Raw genomic sequence first — 27,562 nt, 5'->3', positions numbered from 1 at the left:
CTCTCTCTTATTTAATTTTTACCCCTTGGGAGGAGGAAAAAAATCTCTGCCAGCACGTCTTAACTGTGACAGCCCCGCCCATTACTCGTCCTGTGGTTTTGCACCTGCCTCACCACCCCTGGCACTTTGAGCGCACAACCCTCCAAGAGGCTCCTGTACCTGCACTGCAGTGATTCAGCCCCCCGTTGCCTCTGTCTGTCTCTCCTCCTTGCAAAGCCGCTGGAAGCTGGGGCCACTGAGGCATCACCATCTCGCTATGAGCAGGTATGCAACATGAGGACTATCTCTGCAGCCTAATAGACCTCAACTGATGAAGACGCAGCGGTAAAATAAATAAATAAATACAATTAAATCATTGGACGATCAGCGATTTACGCGCTGTGTGTCCCATGCCAGCGGAGAGAAGCCCTGTCCGTCTGTCCTTGCACAACAACGGGGACATGTGCTAAGTAACGGAGGTGGACGTAAACATGCAATAGGTGACAGTGGCAACCAGGTACTACGCAAGAGCGCTCCCTCCCTGCGGACCTCCTCACTGAACTTTACCCGCCGAGGTGTACGCTGAGATGGCTGCTCTGGGGGAAGTTGGAGGCTTCTTGCACGGCGTTGACGGGATCGGACACGTCCATTTCCTCCTGACCCCGCTTGGGGACAGCCCGGCGCTGCTGGGGGAGCACCTCATTCCTGGGGAGAGGCTCCACCGGAGCGCCGCGGCGGATTTAACGCACCTGAAGGGGATTCTCAGGAGGAGACAGCTGTACTGCAGGACTGGGTTTCACCTGGAAATACTTCCGGATGGCACCGTGCAAGGCACGAGGAAGGACCATAGTCGTTCTGGTAAATATTGGGTTGTTAGAAAAAAAACATGGTCAACCGTTATAATATTACCAATAATAATAATAATAATAATAATAATAATAATAATAATAATAATAATAATAATAATAATAATAATAATGTAATTAATGTTGTTTGTTGTTTCCCAAAACCATTCTAAAAAAAGAAAAGAAAAAAAAAACATGCCAACACAGTAGAGTTAAATTTGCATGTTCAACCTCCTTTGTTATAATCTTTCATCTTTGTCAAAGTCTATACAGAACAACTATGTTATTCTTCTCCAGGTATTTTGGAATTCATAAGCCTTGCTGTTGGGTTGATAAGCATTAGAGGGGTGGACAGCGGACTCTACCTGGGGATGAACGACAAAGGAGAGCTGTATGGCTCTGTAAGTACCAAGCCCATCAATCTTTTGCTTATTCATGTTGCATCTTTCCATCTTCAGTCTGGAATTATGATTTGTGTCCATGTGATTTTCACCCCCCATATTGTTGTATTTGGATAACTTGTGTTTTGTGATGTGATGTGATGTCAACTCTAGGCTAGTTTCCTGCACCACGACTCAGGATCCAGCCCTTGTCAACTGCACATTATGTTGTACCCTTTTTTTGGTCTCCTTCCAGGAAAAGCTCACAGCTGAGTGTGTCTTCAGGGAGCAGTTTGAGGAGAACTGGTACAACACATACTCCTCCAACCTCTACAAGCACGGGGACAAAGGGACACGTTACTTTGTGGCATTAAACAAGGATGGCACGCCGAGGGACGGGACAAAGTCCAGGCGGCATCAGAAGTTCACCCACTTCTTGCCCAGGCCCGTGGACCCAGAGCGCGTGCCCGAGCTGTACAGGGACATCCTGGGCCACAGCTGAGAGCCCGGGGGCGGCCTCGGGTCCAGATCAGGAATAAGCTGCTAAACGCTGCAGCCCTCACAGGGAGCAGAGAGGGGAGCGGGGATGTGGCCAGTCCAGGCTGGTAGACAGTGGAGCCAGGCAGCCCGGCCGGCAGGTAGCCCGTGTTACGGATAAAGGCACCGGGGGCCTCTTCTAGGAATGCGTGGGCCATCTCTCAGCGGCCAGGAAGACAGTCTAGAATGTCTGACTTTGTCAACCTGCACGCCAAGCATGAGGGGGTCGTTTGTTTCGGAGGCTGGCCCGACCCTAAAAGTACCTGCGTGGAATAGGAGAAGAATGGGAAGCGGAGCAGGGAGAGAGAGAGAGAGAGAGAGAGAGAGAGAGGAGCTGAATGGTCAGGGAGCGTCTCCTCTGTGCCGGGTCGGATGTGTCTGTTGGACAGAGACGCCAGCAGTTGGCATGGAATTCATGGGAATGCTATCATGACAATGGTATTTTTATTTGGGTACTGTGTCAGAGAGACTTAGTTTGTTCAGAAGGACTTTGAAGGAATTCAGTTTTTCGTTTCTTACCTCTGTGTCTAGACTTGTTTGAAAAGAGCAAAAATGTACAAATTTATTTATTCATTTTAGATACATATATTTATGTTATATATTTATTTATTTGAGAATATATTTTTACAGTTAGATACATGCAGTTTAGAAAAACCACTAGAAATTATATCAATGATATGTAAAGACTGAGACCACTGTACCATTATGTCTTTTATTCTGAGAGAAGCATTCTCATATTGTGTCTTTTATGGTGTCTCAGCAACTGATATACTATGAGTACAACAGCTAAAATATATTGGCAAAATTCCGACCCCCACTGCAATCTAAATGCATATTGTGAAAACCGCTGAGACTGTGAGTGCTGATCGTTAATGTCAGGAAACTCTGTGTCTTTTCGACATGTAATTATAGCAAACGTGATGATTGATGACTCCTGTTACATGTGCTACAAGAGCAGAATCTGAAGTGAACAAACTGAAGACAATCGCCTCGTCAAACAATAAACTGCTCCGAATATGACCTAAATTCTTGTTTCTATCAGCCATACCTTCTGAAATTAAGCTATTTTGTCTTGTTGTTGCTCATGTGTCCATTGGTAACCCACACAGTCTGCTTTTAAACCGCACATTTATAGTGTTAACAGATCAATATTTTCAAAGACGTGTACTTTGCTGGTTGGCTTTGTCTTTCAGATTTTTGTGAGTTTAAAACATATAAACCCACTTAACGAGATCAATGTTGTCTTTCTTTATAGTCGCCATTAAGCTGAGAGACAAGACCGTGGACCACGATGCGTGCGTAAAACTTCAAAGCCTCTCTGATGAATCCTAGTGGCCGCACAATGACACGATCAGGGCCAAATAAAAATTGACCTTTAGGTCGGATCCAGCAACTTGGCAGCCGTATAAAACAGGAGGTCAGAGCGATAAGGATTAAGTAATCTCTGTTGACAGTTGCAGAATCATAGTCTCGTTGAAAAAGTATTAGCAAACAATGAAAGTCAACGCGGCCAACACATCTCCAGGAACCGAGATGCCCCTTGATTTTTTTTAATCCTCTTATCTAACAGCTATAAAAGAAAAGAAAAAAACGCTGCATATTTCCTTTTCCCAAAAATGTTTTACAGAGAGATTGTCTTACAATATCCCTGCCTTTTCAAAGATGGACCCAAATATTTATAGGGGCCTGTCTTCAAAGGGAGACGAGATGTGGCACTCGGGAGCGTGGGCATCTAATTGTTCGACTAACCAAAAGAATGTTATGGGGGAAACACGGGGTTTTGAGGTTTGCAGAGCGTGTGATCGCGAAACAACAGGCGAATTAGTGATTTATGAAAAAGAAAAAGCCGCTATCTCATATCGCTGTGCAGTTTCCTCCATGGTTGGGAGGAGATCTGTGTTGAAGCATGAAAGCTAAAGCCTGTGATCTCAGCATCTGTGTGATGGCAAGCCAGTGGCTGTCTTGATATGGGGAGTCAACCCCGCTGCCAACTCTCTCCTGTCTGCAGTGATACTATGGGACTTTCCCACCTGCACACCTTGAACATCAACACATCTCGCTCTCCAATTAATGACAGTATCATAGTGTGGATTATAACCTATGTGCACATGGACATCCCCTGACCCACCGCATAAACACACGCATTCCTATTACAACATGCAAAACAACTGTTTTTTTCCCTCTTCTCCCCCTGTTTTTGAAAAGTGCAAATGCTGTGGTTAAAAAGCATCAAAAATAGCCTTGTGTTTAAAGGAATAGTTCACCCAAAAATGTAAATTCTGTCATCACCTACTCACCTTCATGCCAAATGAAACATGAAATGTGCTAGTCTATATAACACACGGGGAGGTTGCCAGCACAACTTATTCACAGCCTTCTCCAAAATAACTGAAGTCAATGGGGACCTGTTTTTTAGAGTTTCAAAAGAAAAACAGTCAAACAATCACACTATGAATAGAAAAGCAACTCAAATCAGCTGTCATTTGCACTAAATTATGGTGTAAATATAGGTCTTTTTAGAACTCTGAAGAACTGGTCCCCACTGACTTCAGTTGTTTTGGAGAAGGCTGATATGGAGTTGTGCTGGCAACCTCCCTCTGTGTTATATGGACAAACATCACCTGTGTTTCAACTGGCATGAGGGGGAGTAGATGATGACATGTCTTTGGGGGGGGGGGGGGGGTGAACTATCCCTTTAACTGACTTCACTCCTACCCTGTGATGTTCTTCGTTTGATTCTTGACCAGCAGCCTCAGCTCACTGTCAGTAGTGTGCTGCATGAGCGACCAACTAAAAGATCTCCAAAGGGACTAGCATTTCAAAGTAGGGCTCGTCGCCATCCCTCCCATGAACAACAGACTTTGTGCAAATGTAAGAGCGTAACCCCCCACGCCGCCCCCGCTTTTCACATTTTGAAGGTCATCTCTCTAAACACGCTGGAAATCCTGACTTGTGATACCTGATGCCCAGAAGTGCTCTCTGGCACTTGCTTAACCGATGTTTTGGAGTCTACCTCGCCTCAGACAGATGCTTTTGTTCCCCTACTCCGCCTCCACCAGGTGGTCCGCGGCTCCTCGCTGAAAACACTTAAACCCCTCATCCGCACCCACTCTGCAGGGCCGTCTCACACGCTTAATGGACGCTCCCTGACTTTCATCACCTCCTCAGCAGCGGCCTTCAAGGGGCTCTCGAGGAAACCCAATGAAGTGTGCGTGTGCGTGTGTGTGTGCATGCCGTGCGCGTGTGCGTATGGCATGGGTCCACAGGCCAGGTGTGGAAGTCAGTGATCTTCCCTGTCTATCTTCGCGGTCCAGTCAGACAGCGCAGGTGTTCCCTCGGCACTCAGGCTCTTGCACTCTGATCTCAGGCCTTCTGTTTGTCAGCTGGGGGATATAGGCTAGGAGGGTGGAAATATGGCTGGCTTTGTTGTCTGTCCCCCAATTATCAGAGAGTATAATTTCTATATTTAGAAGGCCGGTCTGTGGAAGACAGGGGCGGGGCCAAGAGCTCACCTGTTGCTCTAAAGCCATGGCCACTTCTAAGAGTGTGTTTGCCGAGCGCATGGCGTCTGCAGCTTTGTGTCAACTATTGATTTGAGGCTCTTTGTTGTTTGTTTATTCCTTAGTAAATTGCCATGCTCACAAATTATGCGCTGCATGTGTGTTTATAGGGATTACATCAGAAGTGTAAGTATAGCGTTATCCACTTGATATTTTGGGGCTTTTATCCATGCAACGGCTCGTGTCCAGAGAGAGATTCTGGCAGTGTAGGAAATTCTAAGAAATATTTTAGGGGCAACGTTTCCTCCCCACTGTAAAAAAGAAAAGAAAAAAAGGGGGCATTTACAAAATTTGGGGGGCACTTAAAAAAAAAGAAGTAATTAGTGCATAAGTTGCTAAAGTGTAGTGTGAATAACAGGGCTGTTTGTGTGTGTTCTTCTTCTGTCAACCAGCTTGCAGTTGCTGAGTGTATGTTAGAGATAGATGGAAATGAAATTAATCGAATGAAAATAAAATGATACCAATATTCGGGGCAATTTTGTCCCGTCGATCACTGTTTTTAGGGGCATTCTGAGATGTCTTGGGGCATTTTTTGCCCTTGGCTAATTTCCTACAATGCATTTAGGAAAGATCTGCTGCTACAGAAGGGGTCGCGAGTGCTCATTCATCATCCCTAATATCATCCACCCATCCATCCATCCGTTCAACACTTTTTACGTTCTGGAGGGAAAAAATCATCTTAACATTTACACACTTGCTGTATTGTACTTCTCTAGAGTTCAATGATTTTTTTTAGTGTCAGAGCTAAGAGGATTTTGTGGTCTGCCTTCCGCAAACGGCAATTAGACCAGCAGCATACCTGCTTTCCTGACACTCAACATCCCAAGCTGTCAGCTCCGATGGAAAATATGCTCCTCTGTTTGCATCTCCATGGAGACGGTAGTAGAAAACAACAATGTTTAGGTGTTGCAGGAAAAGAAGAAGAAGAATTTCCACAGAGTTGGTGCGTCTCTAACAGTTCTAACAAGGCCAACACAATCACACGGAGCAACACCCCAGTGCATTTACAGTCCCTCTGAGTGACTGACAGTGTTTTGATCATCTTAAGGCATCAGGACATACCTGCTGGGGGAGGCTGTGCAGAGGAAACAAACATACAGCTGTCATCTGGAGCATCTGCAACACACCACACAAGGCAGACTGACTACAATAATAATTACATTATTTTTTATAAAGCATAGTAGGAAAGCTCTTACAGACTCGTATCTTCTACTGCTATATGTATTGAATGATGAGCCTCAGGGAATTATTTTTGGCCAAAATTGATGTAGACCAAAGGTGTCAAACTCATTCTAGTTCACGGGCCACATGTGACCCAATTTGGTCTCAAGTGGGCCAGACAAAGAAAATCAATAATGACCTATAAATGACAAAACCTCCAAAATGTCCTGTTTATTTTAGTGTAGATAATTACAGGTACATTTTAAGAACCTGTTTTCAAGTAGGGTTATCTCAGCTACCATCAAACAAATGATCAAATCTGTCTAAGTGGGCATTACAATTGACGGCAACTGTGCAATTCTCTATATAGTCAACGGCAATGAAAATAGTTTACCATTTAGTGATGGATAGAAAACATGAATAGGCTATTTAATATTTAACTTGCTCTGGAAACCTGCTAGCTCTTAGCCTCTGCAAGTGCATCACATTGGATTGAAGGACTTCTCAGTGCAATTTCTACACTTTGTTAAGTCATCCTGTGGGCCGGATTGGACCCTTATCATGGTAAAAGCCATCATCCCTTCTTGATTTCCCGTATTAAATCTATAATATCAATCACAAATGAGCAGATGTAGATAGAGAAGCAGATTAGAGATGTAACGGTATGAAAATTTCACATCACGATTATTGTGACCAAAATGATCACGGTTTGTTCAAATGTGCTGAAAATGTTCAAAAAGTACTAATACACTCACATAAATCATTTCACTAAGTTTTATATTGAAAACTCAGAACCAAAAAGGATTGATACACTCACTGAAATCATTTCTCCAAGGCTACGCGTCTGCATCTGGGAGACGGTTGCCAACTTTGGTTGATGATGGACAGTATTTACCATGTTTTTCAAATCACTGTAATCATGGTAACACGGTAATCACGGTACCACAGTTTTAATGATAATGAACATTTGAAACGGTACGGTTATCGTAAGGAATTTTATTACGGTTATCATTCAAACCGGTTATCGTTACATCCCTAAAGCAGACACACTAGAGATGGATTTTGACACTTTGGGATGTGGATTGTGCACACGATATTGTGCACACGATATTGTGCACAATATTGTGTGCAGCATTTTGGATTCACTCTCTATACAGCCCATTCAATTCCTCTCCATCCCATCCAACACACCACAGCCACTCTCTCCCCCCTAACCTCACTGCCTTCACCCCCCCAGACCCTCTCACATCTGCTGACCAAACCAGTGGGTGAGACCCCGCGGAGCCGCCTGGTCACCCCTTCCCCTGGCCCATGTGTCCACATTACAAAGCCACAAATTAGCTCTTGACATTTGGGCGCCATAATTGCCCCCTGAAAAGCATGAGGCATCAATTAGGCTCTCAGCGCCATGACAGGTTATCCCTACAGGACATAATCGCCCTGCTGGACTCCTCGGCTGGACTGCCCCGTCAGGGCTCGCGCACGCACATGCACACACACACACACACACACACACACACACACACGCACACACGCACGCAAACCAGAATTTTTACATAGTTCACTGAGGATTTTTTGGCACCAATCTACCCAAGACATGCAGTGTTTCTCTTCAAGTAGAGATCTACATTGTGCACTGCTGTAATGCTCGACAAATTGACCTCTAAATAGTTTGACAGGCATTTCAGACATTTCCTAATGATAGATGGACAATAATCTATAATGTGGAGGCCGTGCTGGAGGAGTGGCGCTGGGAAGTAATAGCTGCACGGATCCCTTTGATTTCCCGACTCTGGTGCCGCCTGACAGTTTGTTCTCCCACAGGGATCGGAGATCTTTAAGGTCAGGAGGAAGGTCAATTGGTTCATTTCCATAGCTTCCACTTTAAACATTCTTCCAAGCGTTGGAAGCAATTCAATCAGCAGTGAAAACACTGGCTAGCAGCGTGGAATTAGCCATGGTCGTTAAGGATGCAGTGTATTCATAAACAAGATGAATGTATCCTGTATAGAAATGCAACATCAATGGTGTGAAAAGTCTGCAGCATTATAGGAGGAGGTGATTTGGGACTGGAGTAATTTCATAATGCTCAAAGTTGATGTTAGATAATGTGTCTTAAATAATTCATCCGAAAGGATTGGACATTCAGCATAATCAATGGGTGATAATACGTGTTTGCAATGATTTTAGAGACTTCTACTGGTGATGGTGGGATGATAATATTAGATATTAATTGTTCGATTCTTTTAGCTAGACAAAATATACAGACGAAATAGACAAAATATCTAATTTACCAAACGAAAATGCACTTTAAATGTCACATATTACATTTAGGCATGGATCAAAATATAAGTGAGTGGTCGGTTCCACGGCGGCGGACAATTGCTCAAGTGCTCGTGTGCAAAGTGCATGCCAGTTGAGTGGGTGAGGCCGTGCAGCGTGCGAGGCTGGGCGGGCAACCATGACCAAGGACAACAGACAAATTATCTTATATTAGGTCATATCAAAGATGCCCTATATTGAGCAGTTTCCCTAGAAATTAGATGCAGGTAAACAAATCTTCCTTTCTATAACAACACATTAGCTCACTGTGTGAAGCCAAGCTTTCGCTTAAAGGAACACTCCATTGATTTTCAACCAGCTTTGTATCATTACAAAATCAGTAGTATATCAGAAAACTGTAAACAGTTTTGCAGACATTCATTTAGTTTGACAGTTATTGAGAGTTTAAGTGATTAAGTTGTGGAACAGTGATGTCGTTTGTGCATGAATGACAACACTGGTCCACAACTTAACTCAAATCAACTCTCAATAACTGTCAAACTAAATGAATGTCTGCAAAACTATTTACAGTTTTCTGATATACTACTGATTTTGTAATGATACAAAGCTGGTTGAAAATCGACATAGTGTTCCTTTAATCAGAAGTGTTTGTCTTGATATATCACACCTACTAGTAGGCCTATTAGTATTTCTTTTCCCTAAATGCCAAAGTAAAGACTGCACCTTTTCTCATGCGCATGGCTTCAGCAGAGAACAGCAGAGACTGTACTCTCACTGCCTACTGGGGAAAGTGGAAATGTGCTTTGTTGCCCCTAAGTCAGGCGGAAAATTGCAAACCCATTTGTCATTGTGTGCCAAGATGTAGAGGTCAGTCAATGGATTCCTTCATGACAAGCTTACGGAATCCAATGTTTTTCCACGGCCTCACCCCTTCACACCTGCACCTCCAGGTACAATAACAAAACAGCGGCCGAACGAGAGAAAAGAGGGCTTAGAGCAAGAGACTTAAAAGACAGGGGGGGGGAGAAAAACGATACGCGAGAAGAATTCAGCGTGAAACCCTGCACGTCTATTGGCCATTTCAGCTCATTTGAACCCAATATACATTACATTTAGATCACAGTGGCAAGATGAAATGTCAGGTTTTGGCCAACATCCAAAGCTGCAGAAAACCAAGACTTACTGTATTTGTGGCCATGACCACAGAGCAGTCTTACGGGCTCAAAAGGATGTTGTTTTGTTATCCTCCAGGTCAAAACAGTCCATTGGTTGATTTGAGCATAAAGCATTGAGAGAAACATTTAGCGAAACTTTTCCACTGCGTGACTGACTGCTTAATCCTCCAGAGAAGCAAGAAACCTCTGAGGGCTTTCCTACAACTCCAACGCACAAAGAGCGTCAAAGACAGGTGCCAAAGTCAATTACCTTTTTGAATCATAAGCTCATTATCATAGTGAATGTCTCAGCATGTACAACAGCAAATTAGCATGTTAACGATTAAAATGAAATGAGTCTGCAGAAGATCAAAAGCAATCAATGCCAAAGACAGATTGCCTTAACAGTTAACTGCTGACTATTGATGTCAACAGAGAATGACTAGAGACACGGCTAGTCACACTCATAACACATCATTATTATTTTTTTAATCAAATTTTTTTCATTTTTTCTCCCATTTTCTCCCCAATTGTGTACCTGCTGTCCCGGCCATTGCTCCACCCCCTCTGCCAATCTGGGGAGAGCCGTAGACTAGCACATGCTTCCTCCTATACATGTGCAGTCACCAGTAGCTTCTTTTCACCTGACAGCGAGGAGTTCCAGCAGGACGTATAGAGCATGGGAGGATCATGCTATTCCCCTCAGTTGCCCTCCCCCTCAACAGGCCCCGACCGATCATAGGAGGCTCCAGTGCAGCAATCAGGACACACACCGGCTTCCCACCCGCAGACACGGACAGCTGTGTCTGTAGACACGTCTGACCCAGCTGGAAGTACCGCTGCCGGGAATTGAACCCGGGTCTCCGCGGTGGTGGGCCAGTGCTTTTAGCTCTACACTACCCAGACACCATAACACATCATTCTGTGATCAAATACAAATGATTTTCTCCCATAGTGTGTTGGTCCTGTTTTTAAACGTGAAGTAAATGAGACGATTGTTGCAGCAATGCCATGCAAGAGGCAAAGAAATCAACAAATCATTATTCTGGTCATTATGAAATTCCTTTTATGCAGCACTTAGATCATTTGTCATCAAGTAATCCTTAAAAAAAAAAAAAAACAGTCACGGAAAAATGCGTCCCATACTTGTGAACAGGAGATCTCCTTTTACAAGATCGCTGCATAGATACAGTACAAACAGGGTTTTACTTTACAGCACATTAATCTGTAGCTCTTACATAGTTACATTGTATAAATCACAGGGCTAAACGTGAACAAGCCCCGGCGAGTTACAGGGCACAAGTGATCCAAGAGCGCCGCTTGAGTCCCAGTTGTTTTGGAGAACAGCGAGGAATCTCAGCCAAAACACAAAACCACTTCAGAGGAATCAATGTGAATCCATAGACCTGTAATCTGTCGCTCTCCAAATGCTACAGTACATCCAATCCCCCATGACATCACTTAAAAGTCAAACAGTGCAAATGTGTAGTGTGTGTGTGTGTGTGTAGGGCTGGGGGGCTGAATATGCATTCATAAATGCCATAGTGCAGTGTGGTGTAGGTGTGCTGTGATCATAACCCCAGATCCCAAAATATGACTTTTTTAAAGAGAGAGAGAAGGGGGGGGGGAGAGGAGGGGAGGGAGAGAGAGAAAAAAAAAGAGAGAGAGAGAGAGAGAGAGAGAGAGAGAGAGAGAGAGAGAGAGAGAGAGAGAGAGAGAGAGAGAGAGAGAGAGAGAATACTGCTGTGGCTGCTGTTACTGTGATCTTTGGGGAGTAGCAGCACAACATGTTGTGGGGGACTTCAAACAGGGGTGGCTGGGATCCTCCTCCACACAGTAATAAGTTAGAATGTTTCTGGAAGGAGGAAATCCCCTGGCCAGGAAAGACACATCACTCCTCTACAGAAAAGAAAGAGCTGGCCTGTTTTAACATCGCCAACCTGTAGACTCCACCTTGAAATAACAATCCTAAAAGCCTATCATATCGGATGACATTTAAAAAAAAAAACGACAGTGTTATAGTTACAAACCTGCACACAAAAACAAATCCAAGATTTCTTGGACAGAGTTGAACAACTAGCATTCAGACGCAATGATTGCATTGAACTTCCCCACCAAACTAATCCTGTGCTGAGATCACAGCCCGAGGCGGCGCTTTCACTTCTTCATGTTTTCAGCCATGTTTTCATGTGACAAATTGAAATGGCAGGAAATCAAGTGTGGGGCCAACAATCTCAAACACTCTTCTCCCCTGGGCCCTGGGCAACGTCAGGCTGAGGTGTGACTCTTCTCCCCTGGGCCCTGGGCAACGTCAGGCTGAGGTGTGACTCTTCTCCCCTGGGCCCTGGGCAACGTCAGGCTGAGGTGTGACTCTTCTCCCCTGGGCCCTGGGCAACGTCAGGCTGAGGCTCTTCTCCCCTGGGCCCTGGGCAACGTCAGGCTGAGGTGTGAGACTTTTTGTCAAACAGCACCAGATTGTGCCTCCTCGGTATTGACAGAATGAGACGACATGGCCTCATATCAGGCCTGTCACACACAGTTTTGCTCCAACTCGGTGTCAGACATCTACAAATATGAGAATTACTTTCAAAACTAAAGAAACAAATCCTCATGTTATCTCACCTCGCATAAACTCCAAACTCCCAAATGATAATATAGTACAGTGGTCTTCAACAGGGGGTCCGGGGCCCCCAGGCGGTCTGCCAATTCATGTCAAAGTAGTTTGTGGGAAATAATAATAATAATAATAATACTATTGAGTAAACTCCAAGCATTAATAAGCAATAATAGGCTACTTTTGACAAAAAATGATTTACAAAGCAAAATGAAGCAATATGCAAAACGCTTGTTCACTCCTTCTTGCTTTAATGTATCTATTAATAAACTAGAAATACTGCATCGCTTGACCCCACACCCCCTCCCACCACTCACATCCCCCTAGCCACTCTCTCTAACCACCCCTCGAACCCTGGCCCACTACGACCTTCCTATCCCTAGCTATGGCTCCTTTTCCCTAGCCCCGCCCCTTCCCACCACCCACACCCCTTAAGCACCACTCGAACCCCGACTCTCTATGACCTTCCTATCCCTAGCTATGGCCCTTTTTTACCTAGCCCCGCCCCTTCCTTGATGGAACAGATGGACATGCGACCACAGTGACCTTGAACTTGGACCTTTGACCACCAAAATCTAATCAGTTCATCCTTGAGTCCAACTGAATGTCTGAGCCAAATTTGAAGCAATTCCGTCAAAGCATTCCTGAGATATCGTGTTAACAAGCATGAAAATGGTGTTCGTGAGGTCACAGTGACTTTAAAACTTTGACCTTTGACCACCAAAATCTAATCATCATTGAGTCCAAGTGGATGTTTGAGCCAAATTCAAAGCTATTTATTAAAGCTATTTATTACAAGCCCAAATCAATCAAAATCCATCTCAGCGTGCTGCTCAGGACAGCTGAAGACTCCCGGCTTATCACAGATATAAAGGTTAATCAGTAGAGCATCCTCAGGTAGGCCTTTATTTTGCCAATGCCTGCATGCCCTCCAGTATCAAAGGCAAGATGAAAACCCATAACAAGAAGCAGCAGCAGGTGATAAGCTTCAACCCAGCAGAGAGTTAAGTTAAGGGAGAATGTGAGAGAGCAAGAAGGTTTTTGTCTTGTGTCGTGGGTCGTGGGTGTATTCCTTGTTGATGGAAACACAGAAACCTTTCACAAACATACTTAGAAAAAAATAACATGTTAGAGGCCTGTTGACAAGTAATCTTATCATGCTGTAGTGTAGACTTAGATAGCTATTATACGAGAGATTAATATTAATTAGGCATTGCCACCTCTGATATGATGTTGCTGCTTTGGGCAGATGCACAAATTTAGTTCAAATTAGGAGTTAAAAAGTTGGAAAAGAAAGAAAAAAGAAATGGAACCTAAATAACAACTTAACAACTTTGTGAAAGTGGTCCTCGTTTGTGAAGATTATCCTGCTGAACACAAATTTCCACTCCATAAACTGCATTTAACCAAAATCCCCATACTAAAATCCCATTGCCTTTTCCCCTTACGACAGCATGGCGGCAATTTGCTATTTCCGACTCATTCCTGCGGTATTCTATTGTTGTAATGTCTTTTTTATGCTCTGGTTTTATTTGCTCTTGTTTTAATGTGTTTGTGTGTAAAGCACGTCGTTGAACTGCATTTTATTCATGAAAGGTGCTATACAAATTAAAAAATATATTATTATTATTATTATTATTATTATTATTATTAAGAAGAAGAATTGTGTTTCCCTTATAGATGTACATATACACAGGTCAGCATGGTATCAAAAGAAAACATATCACTAGCTGTTAGACACAGGTTTTTTTTAAGATACCTTGGCCTATCTCCTGCCTACTAATAAGGCATGCAAACATGCATACCTTTCCAGATCCCAGTAACTAATCGCCACACAGATCTGGCCAAGAATAAAGTAGTTGAACACACAGGAAATATCATATTCAATGGCTTTCTAGGGTTACCCCGGCGCTGCCCAATTTCTCATGCCTTGACCAAGAAGATGTCAGTATTATCTGGTTCAGTCGGCTGAAATGATACTTCAAAGCCTTCAGACTCTCCTGAATGGTACGGGGAGCTAGTTTAAATGTTCCATTGACTTACACACTATGTATTGTTGAGCGCTGCTCGCTCTAATAGGCCGATCCAGCTCACATGACTCACTCTGCGTGGCCCTGGTACTCCACCACCAGCCCTCAGCAGGTGGGTTTTTATTGGAGTGGTATCAGTGACGTGATCAGAAAGCTGCTGCCAGCTAGCCAGGTCATCCTCTCTGTGTTATGAAACTGGAAACGCAGTCCTCATAAACCAGATAAGACGCTGCACTGTTTGATTGGGAAAAGAAGAAAGAAATGTCCTCATATTTCTACAATGGGTAAAATTTCCATCAAAGATCACCCCAAAGGTCCCAGGCAGCGGAGGGAAACTGTATTTCTGGCTGACATGACCGTATGTGCTTCAGGACTTGCTTTGTCATTGTTAAAGACAAACGTTTCATTTTTCCTCTACCTGTATGCAACAAGCATGATGAAGCTGTATTAAATAATATACACGTTTTAAAATAAAGCTTGCCTTAGGCTAAAACAAAAATCATAGATGTAATTAATGCCATAGTGGTGTAGATGTTCTTGCTTTTGCAGCTTTTGCAGCTTTGGCGCGGTTCAAGAATTCAAGAATTCAGTGAAGTTACCCATAAAACAAATGGGCCACTGAGGACAAGCTATAGCCCCTTCGTCCTGATAGGTTACACCCTCCTGCTCGGGCAGATCAAAGTGCTTCTCTGTGCACATTAGGAAAATACAGGGGACTCATTTTGAGTGCTCAAAGTGCCACACAGATGCTTAGCCATACATTCCCCCTGTCACAGGCAAACAAAGAGTGTGTTCTGGGAGCAGAGAGGCATGCCATTGCTCCAGCAGGCCTCACCTGTGGTGACCAATCACAATAGTCGTTACAATCCCAAGCCCTGAAGGAAGATAGGTGAGGGTTTATGTTGTCATTGGTGGATGTTTTACAATCTGGTGTTATACATCTCACAGCTAATGTTTATTTTCACTGGGACCACCTCATTCCTTTAGTCTGACCCATAAAGATGCTATGTGTAATCATAACAACATGTTAAAATATCGAACCGAGCGGCAGACTTTACACATTCATCTAGCTTCTGCTGTGTCAACAAGCGACTTGTCGTCCTGTGAACTGGAATGTTGTATCTTCCTTTTTTTAGTAATACACGGGGAAACGTCACACAATGCGATCTCTGAATAAGCTCTTCTTATTCTCTGTAGACTCCTAAGTGGGGGATAGGGCCGCAACCACACTACGCCAACGGGCTCGGGGCAGTCTCCCTCGAGTTTTGGAGAGTGTAAATCTGTGCGCTCCTGGCACTGCAGCTCAGGAACTCACTTACTGCAATGCACAAATCACCATGATATCCGTGATATCCATGGCACTGGAACTCAGGGCCTCCTCAATTCACTCATGATCTGACACAGCATCAAATCAATAATAAATCATTGGAGATAGCCTGGAGCTTTGAGTTGTCCAGAGACCATGTAATGGAGAATGTGCACATACATGGACATGATGGATAAGAGAACAGCAGGGCCAATGAGGTAGATAATTACGGGTGCAGACCAAATCCCAAGTTTCTGTTCAGAAAATTGAGGCCATCATGGAAGAACCAAAAACTGTAGTTCCTCGAATGGCCACTTGAGGCTGGCTGCAAAAGAGATTCCCCATACACGCCATGATTGTGATTGCCAGCTCGCCTGTCCAGTGATCGTGCAGCTCGTCGATTACGGACCAATAGCAGGCAGCACTACGGTAGCCTAGGTAAACCCAGCCCCCACGTGACCTGCTCTCTCAGTTCCCAGTCACTAGCATAGTGACTGAGAACAGGTCTGAGAGCAGGTCACGTGGGGGATGGGTTTACCCAGGCTAGCACTACGGCTCTGTGGGAAACTCCCTCTCATCCAAATACATCACGTCTGACTAAAAATAATAATAAAATAAATAAAAAAACAAGATGGCGACGGCCAAACTGCAAGACTCAAGGCTTCAAAATTGGAGTCCACAAACCAATGGGTGACCTCACACTCACAACATCCATCTTTTTTAGCCAAACTGTCATCTCCTTTTTTTGTGCATTTGAAGCTGGTACCTTTCTATTTTGCCAGTGAAAAGCAGAATCATGTGCGCAGAATTATCTCCATTCTGCTCGTCCTGCTGTGCTGCTGTGTGTGTGCTGTGTAGGGCAGCGAGGGAGAGAAGAAAAAAGCTGATGACAGGGTACTTTCATGTTACTTATCATGACACACTATCAAGCCATCTAGATGGGCCAGACAAAGTACCACCAGCTCCCCTAGCTTGGAGCAGAATGCCATCTATTTCAGCATAGTGGGATGAGGAGCCCTATCTCCGTGCCTCGACTCCTCTTGGGGGGAGATGAGAGGTTGGTGGTCCGCTCGTTCAGACCACAGTGAAAAAGAAGAGAGGGCTGAATGACGCGAGATAAATCTATTCAAGAGGAGATATCTGTGTTTTAAGAAGATCTCACAAAAACGGAGCTGGATTAAAAAAAAAAAAAAAGGAGAGAGAACTTGTGATGGCGACTCCCTCCGTCTCACGCAACACTTCTCGTGAGACAGTCTGTCTTCCTAAATGATACAGAGTGTATGAAACGCTGCCAGCATCAGGTCTGAGAAAACAATGACAAGCTGAATAGAAAAGAAACATCCATAGCCAATTGCATACTTTTATTCGAGCCATGGCATAATAGTGTGTATTGGTGTACATTTCTGCAAATATGGACACGCATATTGGATTCGAACTACTGTGAATAGCACGTGGCGTCAATAAACCATATCATAATAAAAATAAAAAACGTATCATGACAATATCCCAAACACTTGACTTTTCAGTGTCAGTGTATCTGTTACATGGACTCAGGCTTTACTTGGACCACATGCTACAGACTGTGCCTGATCTACAGACTGGCACTATGTGCATCATAGACCAGGGGTTTTCAAAGTCTGAGACTGTGGGCATCCTCCCAGACAAAGCTTGGAAAAGGGCGCCCCCCCCCCCCCCCCCCCCCCTTGCTCAATTCCTGGATGCCTATTGGGTCATGATTATGTTATTTGACAGACTCATTGTCAGACTACATAAAAAATACATAAAGGTCTGTCTGATGGCATTTATTTGTTTCGGACTCTGGGAAAGTGGGAATAACAGTCAAATTCCCCAAAACGACTGTATCTCTATTCTATGTGATCTCATTTTGATCATGTAATATGCAGACAAGATATAGCGGCATCTCACAGAAGTTGGTCTTCTTTGTGTCGTTTTTGCGTGAACACCTGCATTGGCATTGCACATGTGCGTAGTTCACTAACAGAAGGCAGGAGGAATTTATAGCGTTTGAAGTTGAAGTAGTTTTCTTACTTTGCCCAGTGAATGTGTACATTTTGAAAAGCATTGTATTTATGTCTGCAGCATAACTGAACTGTGTTTCTTTGTGTAATGCTTTGGCTTATCATTTGGTGTAATGATGATGATACAACCATAATACAGGAACAGAAAAGGTGGAAGCAAGCAAGCTCAAAGTCAAAATCAACCATAATACAATAATGGAATGTAATACCGTAGGCCTAAATAAAAGTCAAATGAAAACAAAGCTAATGTAGCCTACTGCACTCATTCCTGTCATTTTACCTCTTTATTTTGTATTCAAATAATGCATAGAATTGATATTACTGCATACCGTATTACTGCAACTTCCGCTGTTGAGATCTCCGTACGGAGATGCCACCATCTTGTCGGCACCCAGGTACTCTTGGAGCCTCCCCTGACACTGCTTGAAGACCCCCCTGCGGGGAGAGATGAAGGTAAGCGAGTGCACAGGAGACGATCACGCATTACCCTGCCGTACTGCTCCTGCTGTCTTGAGTTTAAGTAAGGTCAGTGTGAAGCATGCAAGGAGATGGGATGAGAGAAAATGTCTAGAATAAACCTAAAATGCTTATCTGTAGTGCTAATTCCCTTGTATCTCCCCATTTCAATAAAGCATACTAGGATCATCAATCAAACATCCATAGGTAGAGGTTTCTGATAATTGGCAATGAGTCGACACTTGACTGTTCATGTGCAAGCCAAATACTGTACCACTGGCTGAATACTGTCCATTTAAAACCGGGGGAAAGTAGGTTTTTATATCAAAATCAAGATGTAGCATGGGGAAAAAAGAAAAAAAAAGTTGTGGGTGTGGGCGTGTGTGTTGTGTGAGACCAGCAGGGGTTTCCCTATGTATTACAGTAATCTAATACAATTAGTGTAAGTCCTATTTGATCAATCACTGACCAGTGTGAAACCACTAAGCCGCTCACAGCGCTGCTATAGTGGAGATTCAAACAACTCAGTGAAAGGTGCAGGTATTTGGCACAGGCGAGGCATGTAATTTCCTCTTTTGCTGTAACTCTAGTTCAGAGCTTGTTCCTGCATGGAGCCACTTGTGCTGCAGTGGGAAACCCCAGCTCCCCGCCAGAAATGACAATATCAAAGTGCACGCTTCGCTCATCTCCAACAATACTGCCAGGTGTCAACTTGTGACTCCACAATAAAATAGCACATTTTTTCCATGCTGGTAATGCCTGAGTGAGTAGTCTATAAATAGCGTGAATGTTCGCTTGATTAGGTTTGTCATCCATTCATAGTTTAAGCTCTATGCAAAAGGATAGTCATCATCTTTTAAGTGTAGTGTTTGCATTTTATTTCACCTTTCATTGTTAGTTTATGACGGCGGCGTTTCAGATGACAGATTTGTGAGGCTAAAATACATAGTATGTAGGCTATGATGAGCTATCTGTCCTCTTTTGTCATCTCCATTCTCCTCTACTGTTAGATAGAGCATGAGTACTGCAAACAAATCTATAATAAAAGAAATAAGGCAAAATTGGTGCAATGATGGTGAATGTGACCAATTTTAGACCTTGGAATTATAAGCTTCTATCTGACTTTTTTTTGTCTAAATTGAGTTACTCATAAAGATATTCTATGAAATGCCTATCTATCTATCTATCTATCTATCTATCTATCTATCTATCTATCTATGCAATCTGTATGGTGGTTTTGTTAGAAAATAATGACTTTTTGAGTCTATAATTTCTAAAAACAAAAGGCCTCATCTCTATTGAACTCAATGGAAGCTGAAAACTTTGAAGCTCAATATCTGAGAACTATCATGAGAACTATCATGAAGACAGATAGAGCCTTATAATTCTAACTGCACACTTGATTATATGTGCTATTATTATATTTTTTTGCTTCAAAAGCTAAAGTCCCCAGCTTGGGCTGAATTCTGACATGGTGGAGATAAGGACAGACTCTGTTTGTCGGTGCGTGGGGGCCCCTTAAGGGCCAGAAGAATCTGTGTCCACACACTCTTCCTCCTGCACTCTGACATTTTCTCAGCAGTATGAGGTTACATACGAGAAAGAAGACGACCGCATCATCGGCCCTCTTTTCCTCGTGTTGTGAACAAACAGCGTCTTACTCCGGTGACATCGGGACAAATGTCAAAAGTTCCCCGAAAGGTTGCCAGCAAAACTAAGCATTCACTAAATGAGAATGGACAAGAACCAGTATTTTTAGACGACCTATGAATCACTTGCTATTTTTATCGGCAGCTTCTGTTTCGTACGTTGACCTTTGACCCGTTAAGTTCTTCCTGATTTTGCGAAAGCAGGAGAGAGCGTAAATTGTACTGAAGTACATCCCCGGGATTACAAGCGTTCCAGAGTAAAGAGTTGTAACCTGCGGTGGCTGCAGGCTAGCAGGGTCACAGCCCACCCATGGGGGGAGGGAAGACAGGGTCAGGAAGGCTGCGGACGATGCATGTTCCCAGACGAGATGCAGACAGCTTCACAGACCGCAGTGGAAACACTGGCAGACGCGCAGAAAAGCCTAAATTATTTATATTTTTCCATGTGTTTTGTGAAATCCCAATGCTTAAATGTTGGCCGCGTGATGAGGTTCAAGTAAGGTTTGTAAGCTAACTGGGGTTTACCTCTCAATAGAGGCCCAATTTCAGGTTAGATCATGCTGGGAATTAATTGTACTTTGAATCTAGTGACATCTCTTAGAAGTGCATGGCGCATTACCATGTGGACAGCACAAGCAAAATGACTGACAGGATTGCTCCTGCATACTTGATTGTATTGGGGCACGATCGTTTCCCAGGCAAAAAGCTTATGGGGATCTCTGAAAAGGCAGCCATTGTTCGTCATCTCCGGCAAATGACTTTGTAAAATGGAGAGGAAGAAAGGCAAAGCACTGGACCTATGCGACAGCAGCCCCTGAAAGAGGAGAGCCCTGATGCATGAGTGAAAAGCGCCTTATGTCAAATATAATTGTCCTGGCCTGAAAAACAAGCTAGCGATGTCTGATTTGATTCCCTCCTGTTCGGCTCAAGTTTCTTCCCGTCTGCTTTAAGCATGTTGCCCTGACAAAGAAGCTCCTGGGCAGTTGTTCGGACGCCCTGATATCTTTGTCCAGCAAAGAGTAGAATTTAATGACCTCTCATTTTCCTGTCCTTTGCTTTGTGCGCTTTGTTCAGAAGAACGTCGAACGTTCCTTTCGACTTCAGACGCTGAATAAAGCCAAGAAACAGACAAGCATTGTATAACGACGTCGTCGTGAATTCCTTGACCTGTGACCAATTATCATTATCATAATAGTAAACCCCTAATAAAACCCCATTTGTCTGATAAAGATTCAAGATGAGACTAACGCAATCCATTGTTGTGCATGATTGGAGATCCATGCTGACGAGGTGAAACAGGGGATGTGGACGTCTCCTGCGGACACTTGTCACGCAGCACGCTCCTGCTCTGCTCCTCCGTCGGCCCGGTGCTGAGAGGTCTGCAGCGGCCCGTCTCTCCTGGGTTTGCTAGTTTGGCCCTGGAAGCATGTCCAGCTGTCCCATCATTCTGTCAGCGCTGCTGTCTCCCGCAGACCCAGATTAAAAACGCCAAAGGGGCCGCCAGGAAAAGTGGCTCGCCCCGTCTCTCAGGACTTATGTCAAAAATGTTTCAGTCCTCGGGTAATTTGCTACAGTCGGGGGATCCTTTCACTATTTACTTCAAAGAACCTTGCGAGGAGAGAGAGAGAGAGAGAGAGAGGAGAAAAAAGGAATGAAAGAGAGGGGGAAAATGATATTTAGTTGTGGGTAGTGACAGATCTACATTCTTGAGTATTGACATGCGATCTGAGAGAAGAGTCCTTCTGCCAGGGATGCTGCTGACTGCCTACTGGGTCTGCAGCAGTCCTTCAGTCTGATAGATAAAACGCAATGGGCGTTATAATAGCCTACAGCTTACGTAAACAAACCAGTGTAACTCCAGAAGAATACAATGTGCATCCTAGAAATGAGTTAACTGTTCGATTCAGTCATTCTCAATTTGGACAATCACACAACGACAACTCCACCTCAGTGTCACTGAATAGTGAACACTTCATATGGATGGGTGTTCCCATTTTAATCATTAAACCATATTGCTGACATTGGCATCCAATGCATATTATTTGAAATGGTTATTGTGCAGGTATTCTATCAACACATATTCTTATATTTCTGCCAAGGCATGTCAATCATAAACAGTTGGTGTGGTTTTTGTCGATGAAAGGTCGGTTTCTTAGTTGTAATTTAGCCGAATTCTTCACCCTTGATCAGAAACTGGGTAAACAATGTGACCAATCTAAAGTGTCCACAGTGTCTCCAAATCTGAAATAGGACACTCATGTCCTTTATGTAAATGTTAGCAGGAGAAGAGCTCCTCTGTCTGGGAAAGATTATCCTCTTCTGTTGGACTTAAATACAAACTGATTAATAGCCGTGGAATGAGGAAGAGAAAGCGGAAATGTCTGTTTGATTAAATCCAGACTTGGCAAACCTCGCAGGGAATTTATAATTATTAATGCAGATCTCTCTATCGAGGACTAGTTTACATAATAAGAGCTGCTGAATCAGACTACAGGTACATCAGTGGTATTAAAGGAACACCGATTTTCAATGCTGATTTATTTTGCACATAATCTCACACACGTCCGAAAACTGTAAACTGTTTTGCAGGCATTCATTTAGTTTGACAGTTATTGAGAGTTGATTTGAGCGCAAGTGTGGACTAGTGCTGTCACTTGTGTATGACTGACATCACTGGTCCACAACTGTGTGAGATCACGTGCAAAATAAATCAGCATTGAAAATCGGCGGAGCGTTCCTTTAAGTTTGGTGAATCCAAAATCGACTTATATAGACCTGAAAACCTTAGCAGAGCTTTGCCTTTCAAAGTGTCTGCCGGTCTCTGGTACAGTGATAAGCACCTGCCCTGTGGAGTTGCTGAACCACATACCAGCAAAGCACAGTGTGCACTCTCGCTGTTTAGTGCGTGTATACTTGAGAGTGTGTACAAGTGTGCACATGTGTGTGATGAAAAATGTTTGACACTATGTCCTGTCTCGGCATTTGGATTCTAAAATGTGCCAACACGAAGGAATTCACAGGTCCTCAGCATGACAAACCCGTGACATCTCTGCACTATATCCTCTGCTGTTTTCTGCCTGCCTGTTTTGGCCAAACCTGGAATGCACGGGGCGCATTCACGGCAAACAAAACAATGATTAGGGTAACAGGATCAGCTCTAATCAGCGTGCCCTGAGAAAATGCTAGGGGGTTTTCAACCAGTGTCAGGTCACTCCAAGAGGTGATCTCTTTCCCTTTTAATTATGTGCCAATGCCGCGGCAAACGTCCTCTACAACCTGTGTGACCTCTCCCCCCCCACACACACTTTCATATGGCTCTGCACTATGATCCAAAGCTACAGAGAGACGGTGTGGAGAATCAAACTCCAAATGATGCGCCTGCCCTCTCATTTCTCTGACAATGAACAATGGCCACCTCGCACAGAGAGAGCTTCTTCTTCAGTGCAATAGGGAGCGAGGAGGGAGGCGAGGGGAGAGAAAAAAATAACCATTATCCAAAGACATGTTCTATCATGTGATACATTCTGTTTTCTCTAGCCAAATCCCTCAGTGCCTCCCTGTAGAAAATATTCAGAGCTTGTAGTAGAGATTTGATCAACAGATAAAGAATGGGTTGAGCATTTATCCGACAGAAAAGAATGATGATCTGGGGACTCTTGCATCTTGGGCTTATCGCTGATGGAATAGCTAGAAACAATGACAACCTCTATTTAGCCCAACTGGCGGCCCCTTTTATTATCCTCCTAGTGAGAGGTCAGAGAGGGATGGAGATCGCTGTCTCTACTAGACAGCTAAGCTGTGTCAATGGTGCCCTCTGTTGCTCAGAAGCTAAACCTCTCAGCCCGGTTCACTCTCAGTACCAAACACTTTATGCTTTTCACTTTGTGTGTGTTCTGCAAATTAAAGATCTGGCTATTTGAGAGGAGCACAAAAAGTGGATAAAGATAACATTAAAGACAAAATATTTAAAATGTTCTATCGGATGAATAGGTTTTAAATTCAGCTCTGAATTAAAAAAGGAGATTCAATTTATTGCTTTGAAAATCCATGGCTCAGAACTGTTACTGGCAGCTTGCTCGTTTGACCCTGATGAAGACGCGTTGCGTCGAAACGTTGGTGCACTTAGCCTATTAAAAGAAACCTTCTCACCAGTGACCCGTGTGCTCCAGATTCTTCCTTTGCTGTTACTGGCAGCATTTGGGAGTTTTCTTTGTGCTGTTTGGACAAAGTCAAGGATGAGCTCTTACTTGAATGTGACACCTTGAATGTATGGAGACACAGTGGATGTTGATGCTTTGTGATCTGTTGAGTAGAGGTAGGCAGATGAGATGTGTCATGGATGTGTTTACTACCACACAGACAGCATCTAGGCCTGTGCCTGACTGGCATAGACCAGCCAGTAAATGTGTCATTCCACATCATGTCATTTATCATTCGACAACAATTGTATAGCCTACTTATGTAAATTATAGATAATACTATTATTAATTTTATCAGATGCAACAGCAGGCCCATTCAAACTGCTCCCCCAGATTTCCTTTCATACTTTTTCAAATATACTTATTATACATGACTTAGCTGAACACTTGATGTGCCTGTCTCTCTCCCTCCCTCACACACACACGCACGCACGCACGCACGCACGCACACGCACGCACACACACACACACACACACACACACACACACACACACACGTTATTAAAAGATAGCCTACTCATTACTCACCAATGACATGTTCTTTAATGTGACAGTTCAGTAGTCCACACTCCCACTAGACCTAATTTTGAAAAGTAACGTTGGGCAGTCCCACCGGTGGAAATGGTGTGTGTTTTTATGATATCTATCCATTTGACCGCGAATGTGTAACGTTATCACTTTCAATTGAGACTACTAACGTTAAAACACACCGCTTCCTGACTTCCTCGTGGGTGGGAGCATAAACAAACGCCTACCGCGCTACTCTCGCCACTCACAGGCGCGCAATCTGCTGCAAAATGACAGACAGGGTTCACAGCGAATCAGGTGACAATGACATGTTCACTGGCACTCGGAATTCTCAGCACTACCAGCGCTATTTAGTAGCCTACTAAAAAGTGCTACTGTATCTGAAACTGATCTACGTCTCAGTGACACTACACAGTTAAGGGTTTTACCTCACCTTCCTCTCTCTATCCTAGCCTAAACAGATGGCCCCCTCTCCCCACAAGAGGAGCGTCATCTTACAATGGAGTCATATGCCTTTATGTACAGTTCTACATGACTAGTGATGTCATAAATCACTGTTGATGTCATCAGTGATGTCACGCGAGCAATTGTGATGTCACGCGAGCAATTGTGAGGTCATCAGTGATGTTACTCAAGCAGTAGTGATGTCATCAGTGAGTGATGCATCAGTGATGTCCCTCGAGCAATTATGATGTCATGAGTGAGTGATGTCATCAATCAGACTGTTGTTGTCACAATGTTATATTATGTTATGTCATATTGTCATGATGTCATAATGTTATGATGTCATAATGTTCAACACACACTTCAGCCTTCATAAAGCCTTCTGTTTGAGACGCAGCATACACACACAGCCAGTGTAGAAAAGGCCCTCTCTTCCAGACTCGGGGGACCGTCCCCTAGAATAGATAGATAGATCGATTGATCAGTGGTTCTCAAAATGGGGTCCGGGGACCTCCAGGGTTCCTTGAGGGGATTCCAGGGGGTCCCCATGCATGGAGAATCATTTATTTTCACTATAATTCCATCCAATTCCATGTTTGTTGAAGTGTTGATGTTGTTTTGCCCTTCCTATTATTGTAACTTACTTTATTTACCCATTACTTTAGTTACCTGTCGAAAATAGAATAAAGTTATATCATCATCATAAGTAACACAATGACAGAATATTTGGGTCATGGGTTTCATACACTTTCTGTAATAAAACATAAAAGCACAAATCTTATCAGATGGGATACCCTGGACAAAATTTTATCAAATGGGGGTCCGTGGAACGTGGTCTAGTTTGTGTCAGAAGGGTCCTTGATGAGAAAAGGTTTGAGAACCACTGAGAGAGAGAGATAGCTAGATAGATAGATAGATAGATAGACAATGATGAAATGACAATTAATTAATCAGCTTTTCATGTTTTATTTACAAGAGAAATACTAAATGCAATTTTATATACACTATACAATTCATGCATGAAGACCAATAGTTTTTTTTTTATAAAGACTATTATTCCTCATGTTGCATGATGATTATGTCAACAACTGAGTATCTCAGACACACTGAGATATTGTCCCCTTATCCAGCCATTGTAATAAATGTCCACTAGGTGGCTCACTGTCCTTGTTGATCCACACACCCTCCTGCAAAGTAACCAGCACCAAAAGTTTGTCAGTCAAAACCAGGGTCTCCATACAGATGAAGAAGAGTTTGTCGGTAGGCCCTCCCTCGGCTCAGGGAGCGGGGATCTCAGAGCGGTGAGGGACTGGAAGTGGAAGGTGGGGGAGGCCGAGAGAGCGAGTGCGGGTGAGAAATTAACATGAGCAGTGGGCATGGTGGGCAGAGCCTGTGGAGGTGTGGAGAAGGGGATACTGGAAGACAGAGGTGACAGGCTGGGAGGGAAGGGGAGGTGGCAGGCCAGTGAGGGGAAGGGAGGAGGGGTGAGGTAGGTGGAAGAGGCAGAAGAGAGGTAGGGAGAAATGGGTGGAGAGAGATAGCTATGGCAAATGGTGGGTGAAAGAGTACCAGGTTGACACGAGGAGTGACGAGACAGCAAAATCAACTCCTGTTTCCTCGTGGAGTTGTGAAGCACCTCGTCCACATATGCTGTGTCATCAGGCCTTCATCAGGGATTAGGAGCTTAAGACACTGATTTGTTGTTTCAGAAATTGGATGTTTTTGGAAATTATTCACAATCTATTCAATTATTTTTGATTGACCAACCATTGCTCTTCCTGCCATTTGAAGATATTCCACAGCCAAGTCGAGAATCTCTGCTTTCTCTATTTTTGGATTTTGCAATCGCTGGGTGATGCAGTGGAACGCAGGAAAAATAAATTTCATCATACATGTGTCATTAATTCATGCAAATCTAGGTGTCAAACTAAAACAGGCTGAGGAACTCATTTATTCAATGGATGCTTTCAGTTACATGCTGTACCTGTCTGTAGATTGTTGAAGCATTTGTCTTCTCCCTTTTTGACTCAAGTTATTAAATGTTACACCTAGGTGTTGCTGTACCCGATGTACTGTAGGCCTATGTTTACGTATTAACTTAATACTGCCCTGTTGAACTCCATTAGCTGCAAAAACAAATTGTCCCTCAAAGTTTTACTCTACTCAGATATATATCCTGGTTGCTAATGTGGTTCCTCCTCTGGTCGTTAAGGGCGCCTGTTCGGAGGGAGGGGAACCGGTTAGAATAGCGTAAACCTCCACGTGCTATGTCCTTCCAGTGAAGCTTCCCCTGTCAGGTGAAAAGAAGTGGCTGGCTAACTGCCCATGTCTCGGAGGAAGCATGGAGCCAGTTTCGGCTCTCCCCAGATAGGCAGAGGGTGGAGTAGCAACCAGGATA

At 43.7% G+C, this 27,562-nt stretch overlaps 2 protein-coding genes across 2 annotated transcripts in view; one reads left to right on the top strand and one right to left on the bottom strand.

Annotated features, from left to right (window-relative positions):
• The first annotated feature begins 406 nt into the window (after window positions 1-406).
• fgf20b (fibroblast growth factor 20b) lies at window positions 407-2,583 on the top strand. Its single transcript, XM_083651373.1, has 3 exons — window positions 407-837; window positions 1,122-1,225; window positions 1,461-2,583. Exons 1-3 carry the CDS (start codon window positions 567-569, stop codon window positions 1,704-1,706), a joined length of 621 nt encoding a protein of 206 aa, XP_083507499.1. The 5' UTR covers window positions 407-566; the 3' UTR covers window positions 1,707-2,583.
• Window positions 2,584-12,210: 9,627 nt separating this feature from the next.
• The window catches only part of LOC310790181 (uncharacterized protein), a gene marked incomplete at its 3' end in the record, with an annotated part of 19,015 nt that continues 3,663 nt past the window's right edge, over window positions 12,211-27,562 (bottom strand). Inside the window, exons 5-8 of the mRNA XM_083651857.1 lie at window positions 26,928-27,012; window positions 26,391-26,814; window positions 18,218-18,323; window positions 12,211-12,339 (exon numbers count right to left, since the gene is read on the bottom strand). Of these exons, the coding sequence (XP_083507983.1) occupies window positions 12,211-12,339; window positions 18,218-18,323; window positions 26,391-26,814; window positions 26,928-27,012 (744 nt within the window). The remainder of the gene's footprint in view (window positions 12,340-18,217; window positions 18,324-26,390; window positions 26,815-26,927; window positions 27,013-27,562) is intronic.

Source organism: Poromitra crassiceps (genome assembly GCF_964638095.1).
Source record: "Poromitra crassiceps genome assembly, chromosome: 15".
NCBI classification, from domain to species: domain Eukaryota; kingdom Metazoa; phylum Chordata; class Actinopteri; order Beryciformes; family Melamphaidae; genus Poromitra; species Poromitra crassiceps.
This window is presented reverse-complemented; position numbering and strand designations above follow the sequence as displayed.

Excerpts from the sequence above, each read along its gene's own strand:
- fgf20b (XM_083651373.1), top strand. The coding sequence starts at position 567 with ATGGCTGCTCTGGGGGAAGTTGGAGGCTTCTTGCACGGCGTTGACGGG. Across the intron at positions 838-1,121 it reads GAAGGACCATAGTCGTTCTG|GTATTTTGGAATTCATAAGC; the intron begins GTAAATATTGGG and ends ATTCTTCTCCAG. Across the intron at positions 1,226-1,460 it reads AAGGAGAGCTGTATGGCTCT|GAAAAGCTCACAGCTGAGTG; the intron begins GTAAGTACCAAG and ends GTCTCCTTCCAG.